This window comes from Lutra lutra, chromosome 7 (genome assembly GCF_902655055.1).
Source record: "Lutra lutra chromosome 7, mLutLut1.2, whole genome shotgun sequence".
NCBI classification, from domain to species: domain Eukaryota; kingdom Metazoa; phylum Chordata; class Mammalia; order Carnivora; family Mustelidae; genus Lutra; species Lutra lutra.
Genome location: NC_062284.1, coordinates 17,425,219 through 17,450,272, shown reverse-complemented (window position 1 = coordinate 17,450,272; position 25,054 = coordinate 17,425,219). Strand labels below are relative to the sequence as shown.

At 39.1% G+C, this 25,054-nt stretch overlaps 1 protein-coding gene across 3 annotated transcripts in view; it reads right to left on the bottom strand.

Moving 5' to 3' along the window:
* The window catches only part of LRRC28 (leucine rich repeat containing 28), a 161,257-nt gene that overhangs the window by 5,379 nt on the left and 130,824 nt on the right, over window positions 1-25,054 (bottom strand). For all 3 annotated transcript variants that reach the window (XM_047736760.1, XM_047736762.1, XM_047736761.1), the window contains 2 exons: window positions 20,960-21,135; window positions 19,161-19,320 (listed from right to left, as the gene is read on the bottom strand). In XM_047736760.1, the coding sequence (XP_047592716.1) occupies window positions 19,161-19,320; window positions 20,960-21,135 (336 nt within the window). The remainder of the gene's footprint in view (window positions 1-19,160; window positions 19,321-20,959; window positions 21,136-25,054) is intronic.

The following is a 25,054-nucleotide window of genomic DNA, read 5'->3' as shown; positions in this document are numbered from 1 at the left end:
CTGGTTCTTAGCAGCTTCCAGATCCCCCTTGTCCTTCAGGCCTAAAGGATAAGGATGGTAGAGTTTCCTACTGTTGTTAAGTTTCCAGGGGTTTTATCATCCTTGTGGGTGCTCTGAATTCTGCCTCAACTTCTGCAAATAGTCTCTCTCCATTCATTTCTCTTCAAAATCCTCTTAATGTGTGTTTTCCAGCCAGTTTCCCAACTGATTTAGTAAGTGTTACAAGAAGGGGCCTAAGAAAACAGCCCATCCAGATGGAATTCTGGAATTGGGTTGACCAGTGCATGAAGAGCCTTCTTACTAGGGAAAAATGGGACACTGCTAATATGCAGTGTGGTGTGGCATCACGAGCACTCAAAAGTATCACTCAAGGAGACTGCCAAGGCAGGTTAAGGCGCTGGGAGGTCAAGTGGCTGTGGCATCCTAGTGAGTTCAGAGATTGTGCATGAGATGGCTTCTTGTGATGGCTAAAGAGATGATTGCTCCCCACTCCCCATCTCCAGCCCCACCCCAAATTAAGCACGTGCCTTGAACTCTCAACTCAAGGCATAGGTGGGGAATCAACATTTCTGTTGGCTCTAAAGGAATTCTTATTCTGTGAAGCTACAGGAAGGACATATCTGAAGCCTGAACTTACAGGGTGCAGAACCCATGCCACCCGGGCAAGAGTACATTTATGCAGAGTCTCTTATACTAAGGTAAAGGTGTTTGCTGGGAAGGGGTAGGACTGTGAGACTTGAAATTGAAGCCTCTGTTCAGACACAAAGCTGAGAACCTTGAACTTCTAATATCTCCAAACATTTCTTCACATCAGAAACAGCCTTTCTTACCCTCTGACACAACGAGTATTTCCTTGCCTAACATTTCACTGACTTCATCCTGGGGGGGAGGGGTGGTCACCTTAAAAGGAAACGCCTAGTCTCTTCAGAACCCACCACCACCAGCAGTCACTGTCTCTGGGGCCACAAAGGGTGTAAAATCCCAGCACGATCTAGAGAATTCACTGCAAGGCTGCTAATGGGGGAGAGAACATACACGAAGTTGCAGGATCTTGCCAAATTTTATTAGCAGGAGCCTGAGAAGCAAGCATGCAAATGGATTCTAAGTAAATTCGCCAGCAAGACTAAATCTAAGGTTGGATCAGGCCAACGAGAGTGTTCACATAGGCCTCAGGATTTAACGTGTTAGCCCGAGCACCTGTAATGGTTGACACAGGCCCTGAGTCAGTAAAGGCCTACAGTCAAGGGGCAGCGATGCCGAAACTCCCACTGCATACTCTAGAGGGAAGAGATCAAAGCTCTAGAGAAATGGGGACTTTGAAGGGGGTTCAATGTGGTGCAACTTGCTCAGCCACCTCCTGAGGACCTTTGGGAGAGCCAGGAAGGCACTTCCTTCACCAAGACCCAAAAGTACACATCGATGAGGGGAAGCAGCACACACACTTGATACTTAATAGGACACACGCCTACTAGAGGTGAGAGAGAAATCCTCCAAATTCTCTGAAAAGGCAGGGGTTTGCTGCATTGGTAAAGTTTCAGAAGAGTGACATTTATGAAGAAATAGATACATACTGTGGTCCCTTTGGATTTTCGGGGCAAAATGTATTTGGGTGGAGATTTTTGGTTCTGCCAAGATGGAGGAGTTCAGTCCTTTCAGGTCCTTCCTCTTATGTTAAAACACAATGAACCAGCCATAACACAACAAACAAGTGTAGGGAGGGTCTGAAGAATAGAAAAAAGGTGGACAGCTTAGGAACCTTGGGACCTGAGAGGAAACAGCAGTGGCGAGTTCCCTAGGTTTTCTTATTACCTCTCCTTTAGCTAGATAGGATGCTTGTAGAAATCCAGAACCACCAACAGGCACAGGGGAAAAAAAAAAATCTCCAAGAAAAGCCTGCTCCCTCTAGCCAAAGGACCAGGACAGAGAGATCGGTAGAGGCAAAGTAAGTAGTTGCTTCATGCTGGGTAAGGGGGAATACAGAGTGATAGCTCAAGGGTACAAGGTTTTTACAGGGTGAGAAAAATAATTTACAATGGACTGCGGTGCTGGCTGCACATATCCATGAATATAGTGAAAACTGCTGAGTTGTATACTTTAAGCAGGTGAATTGTATGATATGTGAATCATCTCATTAAAGTGGTTTTAAAAATAACAGCACTGGGAGGAGAAATAGACAAATCCACAATTAGAGTGCAAACTTCAATATCCCATTCTCAGCAACTGACAGAACTAGTAGACAGAAAATCAGCAAAGACAGCAAAGACAGAAAATCAGAAAAACCAAACAACTCAATTGAACCAAAGAATCTAACCGACGTATATAGAACACTCCGCCCAACAACAGCAGAATACACTCCCCCCGCCCATATGTCCATGGAACATTCACCAGGATAGACTCTATCCTTGACTCTAAAACATAATTCAACAAATTGGAAAGAACTAAAATTATACAGAGGACCCATGTAGTTTCATCCCTGATAAAGAGTGTAGCAATCGTCACTCCTGTTCATACAGGAACAAACAGAACAAATTGAAAATCAACAACTTTTCTTCCAGCCACCAGGGAATTGAGGGTGTAGGGCAAAGAACAACCTCAAAGTCTAGAGAGACCAGTGAATCTGCAGAGTCACAGCTGAGATCTGCTCACCTGGACAGAACACACTAGAACTGCTGGTGGCTGAGTTTAGACTAGCCTGGGAATCATATAGTCTTGGAGCTGTAGTCTTAGCATTGTCCCACACATTCCTGGGTTTTACCTATAGAAACCCTATAGGCTGTCATGGTAAAAATTAAAAAAAAAAAAAAAAATTCCCCCTGCAGCTCAGTCAGGGAGAGGAAAGAAGCGGTTATTGTGTAACACGCCCAGAGCATTCCAGAACAAAGGACAGCTCTCCAGAGGAAAAGAGTCTATCAGAGCCTTTTCCCAGCTGAAGAAGGGCACTGTTCTCACTCTAGCCCCCTCTAGTCTACCCACTTCACCTAAGGGGGGAAAGCAAGTTATGAGACACAAGAGAGGCTTGTGAAAGTCACAGCCCAGATATACAGGCCCACTAGGATATTGAGATATAATCATAAAATTTCAGAACACTTCTTTACCTCACACCTTAGCACTGGAGCAACTGGTTCCCAGCATAAGAACAGTGGATTACAGATAAAACAAGTGCAAGATGCTGACTCTCTCAGGAGGACTACACAGGGAAGCCCAAAGTCAAGCGAGGAGACTAAAACAAGGACATTGAAAGAATCTGCATTTGAAGCCTCTGGCACCTACACCTTCAGCAAATATAAGACAGTACAACTCCGAGCTTGGTTAACATAAAATTTTACACTAAATGGCTATTTACCTCAGTTCTTTTTACCCAATACAACATGTCTCACTTTCGACAAAAAATTACAGACATGACATAAGGCAAGAAAAAGCACATGTTGAATAGACAAAGAAAACTTCAGAACCAGAACCAGATATGACACAGATGTTAATATTAACAGGGAATTCTGAAACGTAGAACAGAAAATCCATGATCTGGGGGACAGTTTCTAAAGGTGCAACATTTGCATAATTATCATCCCAGAGGAGAAGAAGGAGAGAAACGAAAAGAAATTTAACTAGTGATGGTGAAGAACGTCACAAAATGTGTTACGGAGCCAGTAGTGTAACAGCACCAAGCAGGATAAATATCAAAAACAAAACAAAATAACCCCCAAACAACACATAGGCATATAATAGTCAAACTAGAAAAAAAAAAAAAAAAGAAAAAGGACATTTTCAAAAAATCAGAGGAGGAAAAAAAAAACCCTTATCTATGGAAGGACAAGTATATGAACTACAGAGGCCTTATTGGAAACCATGCAAGCAAGAAAAGAGTGGAATAAAATAATTAGTGTGCTAAAAAAAAAAAACTACCTTAGAATTCTATACCCAATAAAATTATCCTTACCTATGGAAGAACAAGCATATGAACTACAGTGGATTTATTTCAAGCAAACAAGAAAAGAATGGTAAAATATTTAGTATGCTCAAAGAAAAAAAAAATCACTAACTTAGAATCCTATACCCAGTAAAATTATCCTTCAAAAGAAAGGAGTATAAAGAGTTTTTCAGACAAACTGATAACTGAGGAAAATTCACTGCCAGATGGACTCGCCTTGCAAGAAAGGTTGGAAAGAGTTCTTTGGTGAGAAGGAAAAGAATATATGTCAGAACTCAGATCTAAAAAAACCAGGAAGCCTACTAGAGAAGGAATAAATAAAGGTAACATAAAATACTTTTTCTAATTTCTAACTATCTAAAGTATAATTCGCTTAAAGTAATAAGGGTAGCAACATATAGTATGAGTACCACAGACGGATAGTGACATGTACAACAGCAATTTCCTAAAGGATGGAGAGGAATGCGGAATATTCTGTTACAAGACACCTGTACTACACATTGAGGAATATAGTATCCTTTGAAGATGGGCTTTCGTGAAAAAAATGTATATTGCAAACTCTAAGGAAAGCACTGTACATTTTTGAAAAAGGAGTAGAATTGGTATGCTAAGAGAGGAGATAAAATGGAATCATGTAAAATGCTCAATTAAAACCAGAGTAGGCAGAAAATTGGGGGGTGGGGTGGAGAAAGGAAAAACAAATATAAAAAATAGAAAATAATTACAAATACAGTAGATATTAAACCAACTAAATCTTTAAATTTAGTTTAAATTTGAATTGTCTAACTATACCAATTAAAAGAAAATACATCAGTAGATGAAAAATGAGATCCAACTATATGCTGTGTACAAGAAACCCACGTTAAACATATCGATGCGGACAGGTTAAGAGTAAAGGGAGGGGGAAGTATAAAGCATGTTAACACTAATGTTAAATAAAGCATGTTAACACTAATTAAAGAAAGATGGAATAGTTTTATAAATTTCAGATGAAGTGGACTTCAGGACAAGGAAAAGTATCAGACATAAGGAGGGGCATGACATCACAATACAGGTGTTAATTCTCCAAAAAGATATAACAATGTGAAATGTGTGTGAACCTAATAACAGAGCATCAAAACATTTGAGGCACAAAATGATAGAACTGTAAGAAGAAACAGACACAGTATTTGAGCTGGAGATTTCAACACCCCTCTTTAAGTAATTGATATATCTAGAAAGAAGAAAAAATAAGGGAAAATACAGTTGAACTCAACATCATTAATCAACTGGACCTGACATTTACTCTATCCAACAACAGAGAAATAACACATTCTTCTCAAGCTCATGTGTAATATTATTCAGCAAAACAGACCACACTCTAGGACATAAAATCACAGCATAAAAAATTTAAAGGAAGAGAAATCATACAAATGTTGTTCTCAGACCACTACTGGAATTGAATTTAGAAATAAATAATAGAAAGACAGGTGGAAAATCCCCAAATATTTGAAAATTAAATGATTAAATTCTAAAAAATACAGGGGTGAAAGAACAGGTTTCCAGAGAAACTAAAATGTTTTGAACTGAGGGGCACCTGGGCGGCTCAGTTAATTAAGTGTCCAATTCTTAATTTCGGCTCAAGTCATGATCTCAGGGTCATGGGATTGAGTCCTGTGTAGTCTGCTTGAACTTCTAGCTCTCCCTCTGCCCCTCTCCCAGCTTGTGCTCTCTCTCTCAAAAAATAAAATAATCTTTAGAAGAATATTTTGAATTGAGTGAAAATGAAATACAACTGATCAAAAAATTGTGGTATGCAGCAGAAGCAGTATTAAAGGGAAGTTTGCAGCAAATGAAACACATGTATCAGAAAAGAAGAAAGCTCTAAAATCAATAACCTAAGCTTCCATCAGGAAGTCAGAGAAGGAAAAACAATTTATGCAGAAAGTCTAAAGTAAGTAAAAATCATAGAGCATATTCTCTGTTCATAATGGAATCAAATTAGAAATCCGTAACAGAAAGACCACAGGAAAATCTCCAAATGTAGAAATAAAATAACACAGTTCTTTGACCTCCTCTGACTCTTGGGTCAAATGACTACTTTCCCATGGATTAAAGAGGCAGTCTTAAAGGATATAAAAACTTACATGAACTGAATGAAAATGAAAATACAACATATCAAAAATTTTAAGACATAGTAAAACAGTGCTGAGAGAGAAATTTAGAGTGCTTAAATGCTTGTTAAAAAGAAGGAAAGGTCTCAAGTCAATAATCTGAGCTTCTACTCTAACCCCCTCCCCACCTCCCCAAAAGGCAAAGTAAACTCGAAGAAAGCAGAGGGAAGAAATAATAAAGAAATCAACGAAATTGAATATTTTACTAGGACTAAAAAGATCAATAAAATCGATACATCTTCAGCAAGACTGACAAAGATAAACAGAGGGAAAGAAATGAAGCAAGTGATGTCACGACAGATCCTGAATCCTTTAAAAAGAAAAGAATATTATGAACAACTTCATAATCATAAATTTGTGAACTGAGAATAGATGAATTCCTTGAAAACTACAAACTACCAACCAACACTCAATCAAGATGAAATATCCAGCCTGAATAGTCTTATAACTGTTAAAGAAACTGATTATGTAATTAAAAAAGAAATTTCCAGGCTCAGATGATTTCACTGGAGCATTCTATCAAACATTTAAAGAAGAGCTAAGAGGAATTTTTACACAATCTCTTGCAGAAAAATAGAAGAGGAGGAACACTTCCCAACTCATTTTATGAGGACAGTCTTACTCTGACTCTGAAGCCAAAGAGTACAAATCTAGAAAACTACCGACCAGATCTCTCAAGAACACGGATACAAAAATCCTCAACAAAGTAATCCTCAACTAAATTAATACAGAAATGTAGAAAAAGAACAATACACCATGATCAAATGGGAGTTATTCTGGGTACGTAAGGCTGGTTTAATATTTGAAAATCAATTTCATCCACCATTTCAAAAGGTGAATGAAAAAAAATTGTATGGTATCAGTGGACTCAGGAAAAACATTTGACAAAATACAACATCCATTCACGATAAAAAGTCTCAGCAAACTAGGAACAGAGGGGACTCTTCCACAATTTGTAATTAGAATCTTAAAAAAAAAACCCCAAAACCAAAAACCAAAAAATCCTACTGCTAACATAACACTTTAAAGTAATATTTACTATCACCACCGTAAGCAACAAAACTTGAAGTTTTAACCAGTGCACTAAGGCAAGAAAAAGAAATAAAAGGCATACAGTGTGGAAGGGGGAGAAGTAAAACTATTTGTACTTTCAGACAGCATGATATGATTGTCTACATAGAAAATACAAGGAATTCATAAAATATACTCCTAGACTCTTAAGCAAGTTCAGCAAGGTTGCAAGCACATTAGATCAAAACACAAAAATAAATCACATTTCCACACACTAATAATGAACACATGGAAATTGGAATTTAAAAATATAATAATATATAGTCACAAAGAAAGGGAAATATTTGGGTGTAAATTTAACAAAATAAGGATCTGAATGCTGAAAATTATTAAATACTGACAGAAGAAATAAAAGAGCACCTAAATACATGGAGAATCATGGTATTCATACACTGGCAGAATCAACATAGCAAAGACATTAATTCTCTCCAAGTTGATCTATAGATCAAATGCAGTTCTTTTCAAAATCCACCATAAGGGTCTTTTATTCTGAGACAAAGTTAAGCTTATTCTAAAATGTATATGGAAATGCAGAGGACCGAGAATAGTTAATACAATCTGGAAAGAGAAGACTAAAGTAGAAATATCACTTTATCTGATATTAAGACTTAATATATATATTAACTATAGAATCAACACAGTTTGGTGCTGAGAGACAGACAGATCAATGGAATGGAATGGGGAGCATCCTTATAATCTTGGTTACGGTAAGTAAAGATTACTTAGGACACGAAAAGCACTAAATATAAAATTAAAGTGGAGAAATCTGACTCGACCAAAATTAAAACATTCTGCTTTGCAAATTACACTCCTAAGAAAATGAAGAGGAAAGCATCACTTTTGAGATTTTCTCAATTCAGGAAACTACATAAATGTTAAGTCACTAAATACTTTGTATTACCTTAATTAAAAAAAAATTAAAGTTGGTTAGAACCCTATTTCAGATAATTTGCTACACCAGAATGTACATATTTGTATACATCACAACTGAAATGAAACTCAGACATAAGATGATCTTAAATGGTAAGTGGATTTTTGAGGATCAGCTAATCAAACTTAACTCTCCTTGTTTTTTTTTTTTTTTTAAATCATTATGTTATGTGAAAATCATTCATAGAAGCAATACATTTCTGGGGCACCTGGGTGTCTCAGTGGGTTAAGCCTCTGCCTTCGGCTCAGGTCATGATCTCAGGGTCCTGGGATCGAGTCCCGCATCGGGCTCTCCGCTCAGCAGGGAGCCTGCTTCCTCCTCTCTCTCTGCCTGCCTCTCTGCCTACTTGTGGTCTCTGTCTGTCAAATAAATGAAATCTTTAAAAAAAAAAAAAAAGAAGAAGAAGAAGAAGAAGAAGCAATACATTTCATGCCACTGAGTTTTTAAAAATGAAGGTTTTAAGTAAAAGAATTCAACTCCATAAAGATTTTTTTTTTAAACTTACTGAAACGTCATGCCCATTGGCATCATTAACGTCTTAGGACGTTTAAGGGAGTAGGGGTGGGTAAAGCAGAGGTGTCATATTTGTGCTACAAAAAAATCCCAACTCTGTGTACTTACTTACTTTTGGGGAGTGATCTAACAACACATTGTATCTGCTGCATTAATGATCTAAGTTGTTACAAGTACACCAAGTCTACCTCCTAAAGAATGGATTTGGGCTAGTTTGATCCTTTAAGATTCCAGAAATGTGGCTCCAGAGACAGGATAGTTTTAGGGAGAAATTCTGAGCTAAGCAATGAACTCTATAGTTAGGAGAAAGATACTAGTAAATCCTACAAAGAACATCAGACATGACATTTGTTGCTTTAGAATCTCTGAACTTATTTATAGGCGAGGCAGGAAAAAGCGCATTTCAGCTTAGTTTTAAAATACAGAAATACCACTATTCTTAAAAAAAAAAATCACAATGTGGTTGGCACATACTGGAGCCCAAAATATCATAAGAAATATGGTATTTTCTTTGCAAACGTGCTTCCTGATTAGAAACAAAAAGCATAGCTTTGACTCATACAGAAATTCAAGCCAGAAGAAAAATAATATTTATTAGACAGAATTTATCAGATGACATCGCAAGCCTGTGCACATATTAACTTAAGGGAGAATCATCTCATGACATATTTACGTTTGTGACATTTAGGTTAGCGGTGACATTGGCTTCTGCACTTGATGGGTCCATGCCCTAGAACGTTAGGGGTGATCTATGCATGGGGAAAGAAGTATCAGCTGGTTTGGTCACAGCTGAATCTCCCGTACCTAGTACCGAATTTGGCACATAACACATGATCAATACGTAATTGTTGAGTGATACAAGGAGGAAAAAACAGTTAAGAACAATTCACTTCATTTGTTGAAGAATATTTTGCCTGTGCAAAGTTTCATTAGTCACCTTAAGGGGGTGCCAATGACAAACCAGGAGACTGTGGACTTTGAGAAACAAACTGAGGGTTTTGGAGGGGAGGGGGGTGGGGGTTGGGTGAGCTTGGTGGTGGGTATTAAGGAGGGCAGGTACTGCACAGAGCATGGGGTGTGGTGCATAAACAATGAATTTTGGAAGAGTGGAAAAAAATAAAATTAAATACAATTAAAAGAAAAAAAGAGGGTGCCAATTCTGAAAGAAACACAAAAATTCCAAACACAAGTAAGCAAATAATGCCAGTATTAACTGATGTTAATTGTTTCACAGAAGAAAGTACTAGTCATAAAAAGCAAAGGTAAGGAAATGAGAAACATCTCCTACTAAGTGATCTGACCATATAAGAATCCGAAGAGATTATTTACAGATAAACTAGAGTACGTCGGAGAAGGGAGAGTAAGTTGTTTCGAAAGACAGAGGGAAGCCATAAGACAAAGAGCTCTACGTGCCTCTCACAAACAGGTCTCTATCCCACGCCAGTCACCGAGACAGCTGGCTCTTTCGTGTCATCACTCTGGCCTCAAAGACCAAGGGGAATTCCCGAAGAAAACCAAACTCCAACTCTGAGCTTGAAAGCAGTGGACAGCAGCCATTGGTGTGGTTACCTACCTACCTGCTTGCAGGTGAGGTCTGCTGCGGATCTGCTGACAGACTGGACAAGTTAGTAAACACGTGGGTGAGTTATTCTGAGCAATTTGGAAGTAACTCCAATGGCACTTTTAAAACAGGAATAGAAAAAACAAAATTCCAAAATTCACGTGGAACCAACAAAAACAGCCAAAAATAATCTTGAGAAAGAACAAGACTGGAGGGGCGCCTGGGTGGCTCAGTGGGTTAAGCCGCTGCCTTCGGCTCGGGTCATGATCTCGGAGTCCTGGGATCGAGCCCCGCATCGGGCTCTCTGCTCTCTCGGGGAGCCTGCTTCCTCCTCTCTCTCTGCCTGCCTCTCTGCCTGCTTGTGATCTCTCTGTCAAAAAAAAAAAAAAAAAAAAAAAAGAACAAGACTGGAGGCATCTTACTTCCTGACTTCAAAATATTTTACAAAGCTTCAGCAATCAGAACAGTATGGTACTGGCATAAAGACAGATACACAGACAAATGGAAGAGGACAGAAAGCCTAGAAATAGACCCACACATATGCTGTCAATGGACCTTCCACAAGTAAGCCAAGAACACACAATGGGAAAAGGACAGTCTCTTCGACAAATGGCGCTGGGAAGCTGGACACCCACAGGCAAAAGAATGAAATTGGACCTTCGTCCTGCACCGTGCATAAGAAGATCAACTCAAAATGGATCAAAGACATACGCAAGACCTGAGACTATAAAACTCCTAGAAGAAATGTGTTATAAATAAGGGGAAATCTTGACATTGGACTTGGCGATGATTTCTTGGATATGACACCAAAAGCACAACAACAAAAGTAAAAATAGGTGAGTGGGACTATATCACTCTAAAAACTTCTGCACCCTAAAAAGCACACCTGGGTGGTTCAGTCAGTTAAGAGACTGCCTTCAGCTCAGGTCATGATCCTGGGGATTATGGGATTGAGCCCCATATCGGGCTCCTTGCTCACCGGCGAGCCTGCTTCTCCCTCTGCCTGCTGCTCCCCTGTTTGTGCTCGTTCTCTCTCTCTCTCTCTGACAAATAAATAAATAAAATCTTAAAAAAATAAAATAGAAAAATAAAAAGCTTCTGCACAGCAAAGGTCACAATCAACAAAAGGAAAAAGCAAATTACAAAATACGGAAAAATATTTGAGAACCCCATATTTGATAACAGGTTAATATCTAAAATATAAGGAACTTCTATAACTCAGTAGCAAAAAACAAATAATCTGATTTAATCCTGGGCAGAGGACTTACATGGACATTTCTCCAAAGGCAAATGGCCAGCAAGTGTATGAAAAGGTGTTCAATATCACTAATCACCAGGGACATACAAATCCAAACCACAGTGAGATCTCACCTCATACCTGTGAGGATGACTATTACAAAAACCACCACCACCACCACCAACAACAAAAAAACAACCAAAACACCAAACAAACAAAAAATAACAAGTGTTGGAATAGATGTAGAGAAACTGGAATCACTGTATACTCTTGGTGGGAGTGTAATATGGTGCAGCTGCTATGGAAAATTGTACGGCAGTTCCTTAAAAAATTAAAATAGAACTATCCTGTAATCCAGAGATCCCACTTCTGAGTACATAACCAAAAGAACTGAGATCAGAGTCTCCAAGAAATACCTGTACTCCCATGTTCATTATGGCATTATTCACTGAAATACCCAAGGTATGAAAACAAATTAAGTGTCCACTGATGGGTAAATGGATGAAGACAATATGGTATAAATGTACAAAGGAATATTATTTAAACTTAAAAAAAGAAGGATGCCCTTCCCTGGGCAACAACATGGACAGACCCGCAGGACATTAAGCTAAGTGACATAAGCCAGCCACAAAAGGACAGGATTTCACTTCTATGAGGTCTCTAAAAAAGTAAAACTCTTAGAAGCAGAGAGTGGAATGGTGGTTGCCAAGGGCTGGGGAGCGGGCAGAGATGGGAGCTGTTCAGTTTCAGTTACACAAACTGAACAAGTTCTAGAATCCTGCTGTGGAATGTAGTCCCGATCGTTAAATAATACTGTACTGCACACTTGAAAATTTGTTATCCGGAACATCTCATGTTTAAATGTTCTTACCACAATCTAAAAAACACAAGGAAATAGAGTGCCAATGATCTGATTCGACAGATCCTTAGCTAAGAGCTCAACTTAGATTCTACTTTAGCCTAAAATATTACCAATGGTCTTTCCTAGTGGGAGTGCTTCCATTTGAAATAGGTTCCTTTTGCAGAACTGTATTTTCTATGACAATGTATGAATTAAATAGATACACTTTGTCTCCTTTCTCCCCCCCCCCCCCCCAATAAAAATAAAAAAGAAACCACGGGTCTTACTCATGTTTTAATAATTAAACATATTTTAATTTCTAAAGCAATAATAGTTTGTTGTAAAAATTTGAATCTACTCAAATGAAACCACTGTTACGTTGAAAGCAGTTGTTACTATATATAGTGTATATTCATTCATACCCATATTTGACAAACACTGAGTTACAGTATGCAACCTGTTTAAAAACTTTTTTTTTTCCTGTTTTTTGTTTTGTTTTATTTTGTTTTGTTTTAAGAGAGGGAGAGAGAGAATCCTAAGCTTGCTCCATGCCCCGTGGGAGACTGATGTGGGGCTTAATCATACAACCCTGAGATCATAACTTGAGCCAAAATCAAGAGTCAGACGCTTAACTAAGCCACCCAGGAGCCCCTAAAAATATTTTTAACTAAACTGAAAAATTTTTGCTAGAGAACCTTTTCTTTTTTAATCCGTATAAAGTTTTAAGCAAAGGATTAAGTAAAATCCCTCTCTCTCTATATATTTTTCAAATCGTTGGTTTGTACATTTGTAAAGTATATCCTCTCTGGCAATATTCAAGTGACCCTATAGTATATGGAATTGAAAATTAAAGTCCCTCCCGACTACCCTATAACCCCCACATGCCTCCCTCCCAAAACAACCAGAGTAGAGTTAGATACATATATTCCGCTGGACCTCTCAGTGCACGCGTGCGCGTGCACATACACACACACAAATATTTCAAAAGTATCTTGTTCAGATTATTAGAACATATCTTCCTTTTGTATTTGAGTACTGCTTCAGCATTTCTTCATGCTATATGGTGATTCTATTAGTAACTAACCGCAGCGTAGCATCGGAAACACAGATATGAAGCAAGACTGCTAGGGTTCAAATTCCAGCTCTGCTATGAAACCTTGGCCCAGGTTCTGATATTCCTGCACCTCAGTCTCACCTCTCCCCACCCGCTGTAAATGGAGATGATGTTAGTTTGAACCACATGTAAGTGCCAAGGTACATGATAGCTATGATTCAATCTTGTTTTTAAATTTTAAAATTTTATCTTTAATCTTTTTTTTCCTGATTCCGTCTAATAACAGACCTATCCTCTAGAGAAGTAACTGAGCTCAGCTTCCAAGCTGGATCTCCTGACCCCTAAGGCCAGGAAGTTCTTCCCACTCCAGCCTATGGCGTCACGGCACAAAAACAGAGATGTTACGGCACCAATACCTAAGTGTCCACTTCAGTATCTGTTACAGCTAAACCTTCCCCCAATAATATGGGAAGAACCACTGGGATTCTGGGCCATTTGTAGCTCCTGTCCCAAAACATTCTGGTGATTTAAATGAAATCCTTGGAAGGTCTATGACGATTTTTAGTTGTCAACTTGACTGGGCCACGGTGCTCAGCTGTTTGGTCAAACACCAATCTAGATGCTGCTGTGCAAATATTTTTAAGATGTGATTAACATTTAAATCAGTAGACTTTGAATACAGATTCCACTCCATGATTTGGGTGGGCCTCATCTAATCAGTTGATGACCCGAAGGACAAAGCAAAAAGGTAGAAAGACTTTTCTTTAAGACAGTGACCTGCTTGGGGCTCCCGGGTGACTCAGTGGGTTAAGCCTCTGCCTTCAGCTCAGGTCGTGATCTCAGGGTCCTGGGATCGAGCCCCACATCGGGCTTTCTGCTCAGCAAGGAGCCTGCTCTCTCTCTCTCTCTCTGCCTGCCTCTCTGCCTACTTGTGATCTCTGTCAAATAAATAAAATCTTAAAAAAAAAAAAAAAGACAGTGACCTGCTTGAGTTTCAAGCCTATGCCCTGAAGAATTCAGACTCAAGACCACAACATCAACTGTTGAATTTCCAGCCTGCCAGTCTGCCCTACAGTTTTGGATTTGCCAGCCCACACCACTGTGAGAGTCAATTCCTTAAAATCAATTAATCTCTCTATATACAGATACAGATAGAGATTCCATTTTTCTTGACAACCCTTAACTAATACAGATATAGCTACTGGGAAGTGAGAAGCTGCTGTAACAAATATTTAAAAATCTAGAAGTGGCTCTGAAATTGGGTGACGAGTAGAAGGTGGAAGAATTCCGAGCTGCATGGTAGACAGAGCCTACACTGCCTTGAAGAAACTGCTGGTAGAAATGCAGACATTAAAGAGTATCTGGTGAAGCTCACAAAGGACAGAGGGGGGCTGTAGACAGAGCTTCTACTGTCTTAGAGAATACATACATTGTCCTCACCAGAATGCTGAGTTGAAGGTGCATTTGCTGAGGTCTTGGGCAAAAAGGAGGGATGTGTTATTAGAAACTGGAAGAAAGGTGAGGGGATTATAAAGCACACAGGACTTGACGGAACTGTGTTCTGCTGGATGGAAAGCAGAACTTGTGAGCAACGATCCTGGATGTTTAGCCGAAGAGATTTCTAAGCAAAGGGTTGAAGGCATGGCCTGGTTTCTCCTTGCCTGCTCACAGTAAAATGGTAGAGGAGGGAGCTAAGTCAAGGGAACTGTTAGGCAAAAAGGAACCAGAATTTGAAGATCTGGAACATTCTCACGCTATCCATATTATAAATAATGAGAAAGCTTGCTCTGGAGAGAACACCAAGGGACAACTGTTCATACAGTCAACCATTTCAGTGGAAATGCTGACAGCCTGGACTGAAGGGGAGAGAGATGGGGACAGAATGAAAAAGGCTGTCAGGCTTCCGGCATTCTCCTAGCAGGAAAGGAGCAAGAGAGCTATCAGGGAAAGGGAAGAAGGACCCTGGGGATGAGGCAACTTTCTTGGTTTTAGAAGACAGGCGCCCCCCTGCCCCCGCCAAGACCAAGAGGGGTGCACCACTGTGGTGGGCCCAAAGGATAGAGCATTGGGCCAAAGAATGTTATTCTTTAGCATTAAAATCTAACAGAATTTGCCCTTCTAAGTTTTGGACTTGTTTGGGACCCATCACCTCTTTTTCCTTTCCGGTGTTCTCCCTTTTGCAATGGGAATGTCTATCCTACGCTTGTCCAAACATTACATATTGGAGCAGATAACTTGGTTCATAACTGGAGGAGTCCTGCCTTGGGATGAACTATACCCAAGTTTTACCCATACCTGATTTAGATATTTAAGATGAGATTTTTTAACTTAAACGAGTTGATGTTGGAATGCGTTAGGATTTGGGGGGTGTTGGGATGGGATGAATTTATTTTGCATGCGAGAAGGACATGAACTTTTGGACCAGAATGTTACGGGTTGAACTGTATCCTCCCAAATTCTTATGTTGAAGCCCTAACCTCCAATGCGATGCTATCTGGAGTACTGGATGGTATTTGGCTTTCTGAAGATAATTAGGTTTAGATGAGGTCATGAGGATAGGGCCCTCATAAAAAGAAGAGACAACAGAGAGCTTGTGCCCGTGTGCTCACACTCTCTGCCACATGAGGCAGCAAAAAAGCGCCACCTGCAAACCAAGAAGAAAGCTCTCTCCATGTGCACCCTGACTCCAGACTTCCAGCCTCAGAACTGCCAAGAATGAACTTCTGTTGGTTAAGCCACCGAGGTATGGTATTTTGTTATGGTAGCCTGAGTAGAGTAACACGGTGACATCATCTGGGATCAGGAACATTGCAGGTGTAATTAGTTAAGTGAGGAGGAGTCAGTAAGGGCCCAGCCTACTGGTGTCCTCAGCAAGGAGGGAGGTGTAGGTACAGACACATACGCAGAGAGAGGATGATGTGAAGACACAGGGAGAAGACAGCCATCTCCAAGCCAAGGAGAGAGGCCTGGAACAGACCCTTCCCTCAACAGCCCTCAGAAGGGACTGACTCTGCCAACATGCTGATTTTAGACATCTCGCCTCCACAACTGTGCGGCAATAGATATCCTCTTATTTAAGTCGTCCAGTTTTGTGGCATTTTGTTGCAGTACTCCTAGCCAACGAATACGCACCTCTGAAAAGCTTGACTAACCTGATTTCCTAATGAGAAATATAGAACTTGTGTAAATAATCATGATTGTGTGGGGGAAAGCCAGACACGTTGTTATAATAATAAATAACCTTCTATGTTGATGTTCTCCATTTTAATAAATGAACATAAGCTTGAACACTTGCTATGCTTATAAGGATTCAAAGTCATGAATATACTAGTCGCTCTTCTCTGTTATGGATATTTGAAGGTTTGGGTGTCTATTGTTTAGGCAAAATACTATAATTTCTTTTTCTGAATTCTGTATTAAAATTTAGGTTGAAACTAACACTTGTGTGGGACTTGGTATTTTAGAAGAATATCCAATATGTTCTTTTAAAATAATGCCAGATGTCTACATTAATTTCGATATTGGCTGATACAATGCATTATTTTATGACAAGCAATGCGAACTAAACTGAATATATTATAAAACTTAAAAATATTATTATCAAGACCTTTTAGAGTTTATGATATCAAAAATATTGATTTTATTTTCAGCAGTAAGCTACTGAATTCAAGTATTTGGTTTTCAGTTACAAAAGAAGGTACTTTAAAGACTATGATAGAAACTGATGTCAATGCTTTTAATACAATCTCCATAGCAACATGGGAAGGAACAAAGTCTGGTGGACCAAATGAAAGCCACAGACTCTCAATTTCAACCCTAGCATTAACTCACCACAGAAAGCCATGTTTATATCTTGGCATTTCATCTTTGCTATAAACACAGGCACTGCTGGCTTTGCTCAACAAACAGGCATTGCCTAAGTCCTATGTACTAGATATATTCATTTTATTAGGCTAAGACTTTTATATTTACGTTCTAAAACAATACAAGATTATTTGCACTGAATTTCTAGGTTGTAGCAGAGAAATAAGTAACTGTACATAAAATATTCAAATACTGAATACATTCCCCAAATCTTACATAAAGATAAGACAAAAAAAATGACTTCATTTGAAGGATCTACTTTATTTTCACAAATTAATTACCATGAAAAAAAAGAGAGTTTATCTTTTTGAATAGGTATTCAGAATTTTAGCAGCTACTGACAGAGTATCCTGACCTTACGGAAGTGTCTTCATTTTCATATTTTCAGTAAGAAAATGTCTTCTATAGAGAATTATACAATAATGCCTAAGGGTTTTACTAAGTTTAATGAATTAGGTAAGATTATCCTATGACGGTATCTTACTGATATGAAGGGCATTTGCTAAAAACACATACACACAAGAAAATTTTAAAAGTCTCTGAGCTAAAGAAGACTAGACTAAAGTAGTTGATGTTTACGTAGTATTCTTACATGCCTGGGCTCCTTCCATGAATGATCTCATTTACCCTCACAGTGACCATAGATATTATTATTACGGTCACTTCATCAATGAGAGGCTGAAGCCCAGAGATGTTAAGTGCCTGGCCCAAGGGCTCCCAGCGGAGGAGGGCGAGTCAGAGCCTGTGCACCTGACCGCCAGGCACTGTTCCGATTTTGTCTGTTTATTTTATCCATGGAGTAATACACTCTGACACTGACTCAGTGCTTTTAACTATTCTAAATGACATTTCAGTACATTTGGTGATGTGATTGCCTTGGACTGGAAGGAGCAAATTTAGAAAGGTCTGGAAGAAGGCTTCTTGTGGGCAGGCACAACGAAGTAGGAAACATTAAAAATACAGAGAGGGGAGACAGGAACCGAAAAGTCTAACAAAATGGGATTATTCAGGGTAGGAAGAAGAGAACCGCAGTTTTGCAAGGGAGTGGGGTAGACAGATAGTAGAGGGGAGCTACTGTTTGTTGAACACCCATCATATGTCCAGGTTTGACCTTCACCATCTGCTAATCCTCAAGATGCCCCCCCCACCCCCCAGCCGGCTGTACTATCCCTGTTCTGAGGCTCGGAGAGGTTCAGTACCCCGCCCAGGCTCCCTCCTCATTCTATAAAAATGCTTACAAAGGAAATGCTTCTTGGCACTCAATAGGGGTAACGAGTTATCCAAAAAAGTTACTAACCCAAAATACCATCTGATAGATAAGTGAGATGTTACAGTGTTTTTTGTTTTTTTTTTTAACTTCAAAAAAATGTAAATTAGAAAATCCTAAATTTAGACTATCTATATGCTGAGGTTGCGCTAATGGGGGATTTTTCATTTGATGTCCTAATTTTAATTGTCTGGTTTTCTTTTTTTAAACTACCAGTACAGGGGTTTTTACTTGGTGAACATTCTTAGCAATTCAAGGCACTGTGCCAAGAAACAGAGAGTGGCAAGAGATTGGCATTTGGAAGTGTTAGAAATTCAAAACAGAAACACACACACACACACACACACACGCAGGCCCGATGTTCACCATGCACTTTCTGTTAGCCACGCCAATTAAATAGAAGGGCTGGGCTGGTCCCATTATACAACAAAGATTTTGTTCTTACATTCCTTATTGCCTGAAGCCTATTGTGAACAGGGGAAAAGCAGGAAAGCGCTCCTTACAAAGAATGAGCTATTCTAAATCATATATACAATAAAACTGTTCTGTATATGATCAAAAATGTAATGAAGGGAAGTCCAGTTTTCTCGTGATGCTGAAAACGTGCTTTTGTGTCGTTCAGCTGTTATCTCAGGAAGCACTGTACGCACCTTGACAGCTGCTGACTTAACAATACTTTCATGCATGGCCTCCACCCCTCGCCCAGGTGTAAGCCCTGGTGCCCACTTAGGTATGATTACCCCTGGTGCAGCCCTGCCATCGGCGTCTCTCTCAAGGGAAAGAGCTTGGGGTAGACAATCGTAAACATGGGCTCACTACACCGGTGACAGTGCCCCAGGGGGCAATGCAGCAGTTCCAGGAGACTTCTGGGTAATGAGATTGGAGACAGAAAGTTCAAATCTGGAACACAAGAGAAAAAAATCAGGCATGAATTAAAAAAAAAAAAATCAGATTTCCTTAAACTAGGCTTAAAATATGTTTCTTTGTTACTAAGTCAATTCAGTTAGTTAAAAAGTACTGCATGGTGAAAATATTGTTATGTGATAGTGATATGTGATGTGATTAGTGAGTGTTATGTGATATGTTATGAACTACTTTTTTGATACTAAGAGAAAAACCCAAATCTACTCTTTTAAGAGCAAACAGAAGCTATCCTGAGGTAGAAGCAAGAAAAGAATTAAGACCCAATATTCTTCATGAACAAAGATTTTAAAAAGGCATTAATTTACCCAGAGAGGGTTTGTACAACTTCCTATGGGAGACGGAGAATAAAAAAGGACTGTACGAAGACTAACATTGACTTTCATTAAATTCTTCCTAAATCGATTGGGCATTGCGCATTACTCAAGCTAAATTATGTTTACTGAAAAGAATGAAAATGGGAAACAAAGAAATCAAAGTAAAAGAAAAATAAGGAAACGAAGCTTTTCCTTGTTTCACTCCCGTGAACTATCTAAATTGACAGAGAGGCTGCCTCCTTGTCCGTCTGGCCTGAGCTATACAAAAGAAACGTTTAAAGCAAAACATCCCAGTGGCCCAGGCAATCTTGAGCACAAGTGTCCACTGGATTGCCACAGATGGTCCACATCCAGAAGACAGAGAGGAAAATGGTCACAATGAGGTGAAACCTAAAAATTACTGACTCATCTTTGGGAAGGAAATACAAATGATTTCATCATCCTTTACATCTGTCTGGACTTTATCAATAACCATTTATAAAAATGGAATTTACCCATAGATGAATAATTACAGTTTTCTTTTTAGTATTAAAAAATAACTTTGTGTTGGACATTCCTAGAAGGTTAATAGGAGATGTTTTTGAATGGATCTTTTTTTTTTTTTAAAGCAAAGACTAAACATTTAGCAGTTTTTCAAACATTTGGAATGTATCTTATTAAAATTGCCTACTGCTCTCTTAAAGCATCTCGGAGATCCACAGCACAACGCCCATGAAATCTACATACCGTCGAATCCTCTCCAAACCAACAGTTAACATGCTGTGGAAATACTGCCCGAGACCCCTGGTATTTCCTCCCTCTAGGTATGTAATTTCTCAGATGTGAAGAGCCTGCATGGCGAAAACTTGTCCCAATTCTGCTTTAAGGATAAGCCTTTGGCATTTTTTTTTTCCTGCTCAAGAAAGTGCCTCTGCCAGCCTTCTCACTTCCACCAGATACGTGCCCAAACACCAATTTCCTTCCTTTAAACCACAAGGTTTAACTTTTAACCTCGGTCCTTAATGACTGAAGACCACACTGTGGCGAATGCTCCTCTGTGTCTGTAGGGGATGCCGAAGGGATCAGTGTTGATAAAATATTAAAACCATCTTCTTAAATGAAAAAAAAAAAAAGTCTCACTGCATAACAATGTGAATGTGCTTAAGGTCACTGAACAGAGAATTTAAAACGGGTTAAAATGGTAAATTTTATGTTATGTGTATTTTAGCACAATAAAAAACATGGACACCCCAACAGGGAGCATGGAGTACAACTTCTAAGGTCACCCAGTAAGAGGTGGAAAGAGAGAAAGTCCCGTGTACCTTTAAGAAAACTGTGGTAGGTGTGATGGAGACTCCTCATGGCCAACTCTTGCAGAGGCAGGACGTGATCGTTCTCTGTCCCTATGGCCTTCACCTCGGCAGGGAGGAACACAGTGAGCTGCCCCGATGAGAAAGAAAGCAGCTTCACCTCGGAAACTTGAATGGGAGCACCACAGCTGCAGATAGACACATTCGCAGTAGTATTAGCAAAAGAGGGAAAGAATATATGTGCCAATAAAAATGTGTTAATCAAAATATACATTTAAAATTTTAAGACACTGCTGAATTGCCAGAATTCTTTTCAGAGTGAACAGATGCTAGCCTGGGTTCCTTAATAAAGCCTGGCACAGAAATGTAAACTCATCAGTTGGAACTCAGCTATCACACTGCTGAGGGCCAGTTCCTTCCAGTAAGGACAAACTCTGAAGGAACTTTCCTTTATAAGATCTACACAGTTTGCTCTGGAAGCACCCTTTATCCTCATTTTATTATCCTTTCCAAATTCATGCTTATTGAAATTTTCAAAATGAAAAGGAGAAAAGAGTACTCTGTTAAGTTGCAGCACTTTGGTTTAACTGAATTTTTGTGGCAGGGGAAGAAACCCCACAAAGCACATTGATTTTTAATGGTATAAGATAACTTTATTGGGTTCTTCCATAATCGTGTGGGGAGAAGGTTCAAACCAAAGCCTATTGAATACACTAATGTCCTGGCCCCTATAGCTACTCATAACCGGAAAGAAGGCAGAGGCAGCTTCGTTCCTACAGCTGCACGGTTGCCAAAACTAAGGGGTCCGACCCCATTCTACCTTCTGTCTCAGACCACCAGGTTACCTCAGAGTCTCAAGACTTTCCTTCTCTAATGACAAATGGGTGCCAACAAACCTTGTATCTGGTGTTTCTGGAGAGATACACGGTGAGGTAATCTCTCTGCCCTCCACTAGAAACAGGCAATGAGGGAGAGGACACAGGCTTGAGCTTCAGAAGCCCATCGCTCGTTTGTGTGGCTTCATTTGCTCATTCCTTCCACCAGAAAATGTCTCCAGAGATCAGCTCTACACCAGCCAGTTAAAGACACTTAAAGTAAAACAACAACAACAACAAAAATAATACCAAAATAAAATGACTCCTTCCCTTGAAAATGTAATAATTACAATGTAATTGTTCTAAAATTGGGTCAGAGAAGAGACAGTGACTGACCATCCAGGGGATTAGGGAAGATTTTTACAGAGGAGACAATATCTGACTCAACTGACTTCACTCAATCAATTTCTCCATCTGGCTCAAAAGAAAGAACCTCAGAAGGCTACTCTGGGACACCCACCTGAGTCAAACCCACATCCAAAAGGGAACCACGATTTCAAATTCAAAAATTCTAGTATGGATCTGCCTTTTTCAACAGCATGACATAGTCGGCATCTGGCTCCTTTTGTCAACATCACATTTCTGGGATTCATCCGTGTTGCTGCACGCACTACAGTTTATTAATTTTCATCGCTGTGTAGTAACTGATAAACATCTGGACTGTTTCCAGGGTTGTGACACTATGAACATTTTTGTATATTATTTGATACCTATGAGCATACAATCCTGTTGGGGGCGTTTGTAAGATCAGAACTGCGCTTAGAGACAGATGATGAAAAGGTAAAATCTATAATAAAACAGAGCAAGAGGGGAGCGAGAGCTGTATTAATCTGAGTCGGTCTTTCTGAGGAGGTGACATCTGAGCAGAGACCCGAATGAAGGGAACAGCTCAATCAGGGAAGGGGAACTTTGTTACGGGATGGCAGGCATTTTAAATTGAGGACAAGGAACTAAGAGCTCAGGGAGTCCAAAGCAGCTAGAGGTTGCAGGAGAGAGAGCCTCAGAGGAGAGAGATGCACGAAGAGAACTCTGGAGATCTGCGGAGGGTCCCCCTTGAGGACTCAGATGAGTACAGATCAGCAGAGGCATGTGAGGAAACTGGGACCGGAGAAAGAGCCAGCTGAAAAGATGAAAGAAAGGTTTATCTTCTTCAGGCAGAGTTGAATAGACTGCCTGCTCTTATCAGTCAGACTTGAGCCTCACAGTTCATGATGCATTAGAAAGAGTACATGGAAGGGTGCTATCTCAGTAGTGAGGAATAATTGGCACTCGATTGGACACGATTCTATTCCCATTTAACAAATCCTAAAAGCCCTATCTGAAAAGATAAAACGGTTTCCAATGAACTTAATTGTGTCCCAGAACATACATCAAGAATAGTTGTATGAATACAAAAATAGCCAGCACGCAACGTGGTAAAATTCACACTGCCCAGCATCGAATAAAAAATTATCAGGCTTTCCAATAAGCAGGAAAATATAACCTGTAATGAGAAAAAAATCATGCAAGTAAAATCAACCAAGAACTGAGAGATGTTAGAACTGGCAGTAAATGTCATTATAATAATAATTATTGCCTAGTACAGAGACATGTGACATACAGAGCTGTCACCTAAAGCAACTGGAAATAAAAGAGCAAATTAAGACTTAATAGAAGAAGAGCAATAAAGAACACCAAGAAAATCAATGACCCTACTAGGTCTTTATCCAAAGGATACAAACATAGTGATTTGAAGGGGCACATGTACCCCAATATTTATAGCAGCAATGTTTATAATAGTCAGCATATGGAAAGAGCCCAGATGTCCATCAACAGAAGAATGGATAAAGAAGATGTGGTATATATACACAATGGAATATCACTTACCATCAGAAAGAATGAAATCTTACCATTTTTAACAATGTGGTTTGGAACCAGAGGGAATTATGCTAAGTGAAACAGGTGAGAGAAAGTCAAATACCACATAATTTCACTCATATGTGGAATTTAGTAACAAAATAGATGAACATAGGAAAAGGGAAGGAAAAATAAAATAAGATAAGAACAGAGAGGGAGGCAAACCATAAGAGACTCTTAACTATAGGAAACAAACTGAGGGTCGCTGGAGGGGGGAGGCGTGGGGGATGAGGTAACTGGGTGATGGGCATTAAGGAGGGCATTTGATATAATAAGCACTGGATGTTTTATGCAACTGATGAATCTCTAAATTCTACCCCTGAAACTAAGAATACAATATATGTTAACAAAATTGAATTTAAATAAAGAATTTAAAAAAATTAATGACATAGAAAAATCAATTAAGGGCGCCTGGGTGGCTCAGTTGGTTAAGTGACTGCCTTCAGCTCGGGTCATGATCCTGGAGTCCCAGGATCGAGTCCCGCATCAGGCTCCCAGCTCCACGGGGAGTCTGCTTCTCCCTCTGACCTTCTCCTCGCTCATGCTCTCTCTCACTGTCTCTCTCTTCTCTCAAATAAATAAATAAAATGTTTAAAAAAAAAAAAGAAAAATCAATTAAAAGGTAGAACTTTGAAAGGATCAATAAAATTGATAAATTTCTAAACAGAATAATCAGAGAGAAGACAAAAATTATCAATATCAGGAATGAGAATGGAGACATTGCCTGGTTTCTACAGATAATAAAAGGGCAATAAGCAATTTTATGCCAATATAAAGTCCTTGAAAGACAAAAATTACCAAAGCTCACTCAAGAAAGAGGTAAGATTAACAGCCCTATATTTATTAAAGAACTTCAATTTGTAGCTAAAAGGTTGGAAAACTTCTCAACTGAATCTATGAAACTAGCATTCTCCTGATTTAAAAAAAAAAAAACACAACAGACAAAAATATTATTAGAGGAAAAAAGCCTGAAAAATCCAGCATCACTCTCGAACATAGCTGGAAAAAATCCAAACAAGAGTTTAGCAAATTGAATTCAACAATGTATGACCAAATGAGGTTTATTTTACCAATTAAGACTGCATTAACATTAGAAAATCAATGTAATTCACTATACTAAAATTTAAAAAAAGAAAAACCATATAATCATTTCAACAGATATAGAAAAGTTGTCTAACCAAATTCAACACCCATTCAAAAAAAAAAAAAAAACCTTAGCAAATTAGGAATAGAAGGGAAATTATTCATCTGATAAAAGCTATCTATGACAAAACAACAGTTAATATTATACTTGGTGAAAGACTGTTTTCCCAGCAAGTTCAGCAAGATAAACATG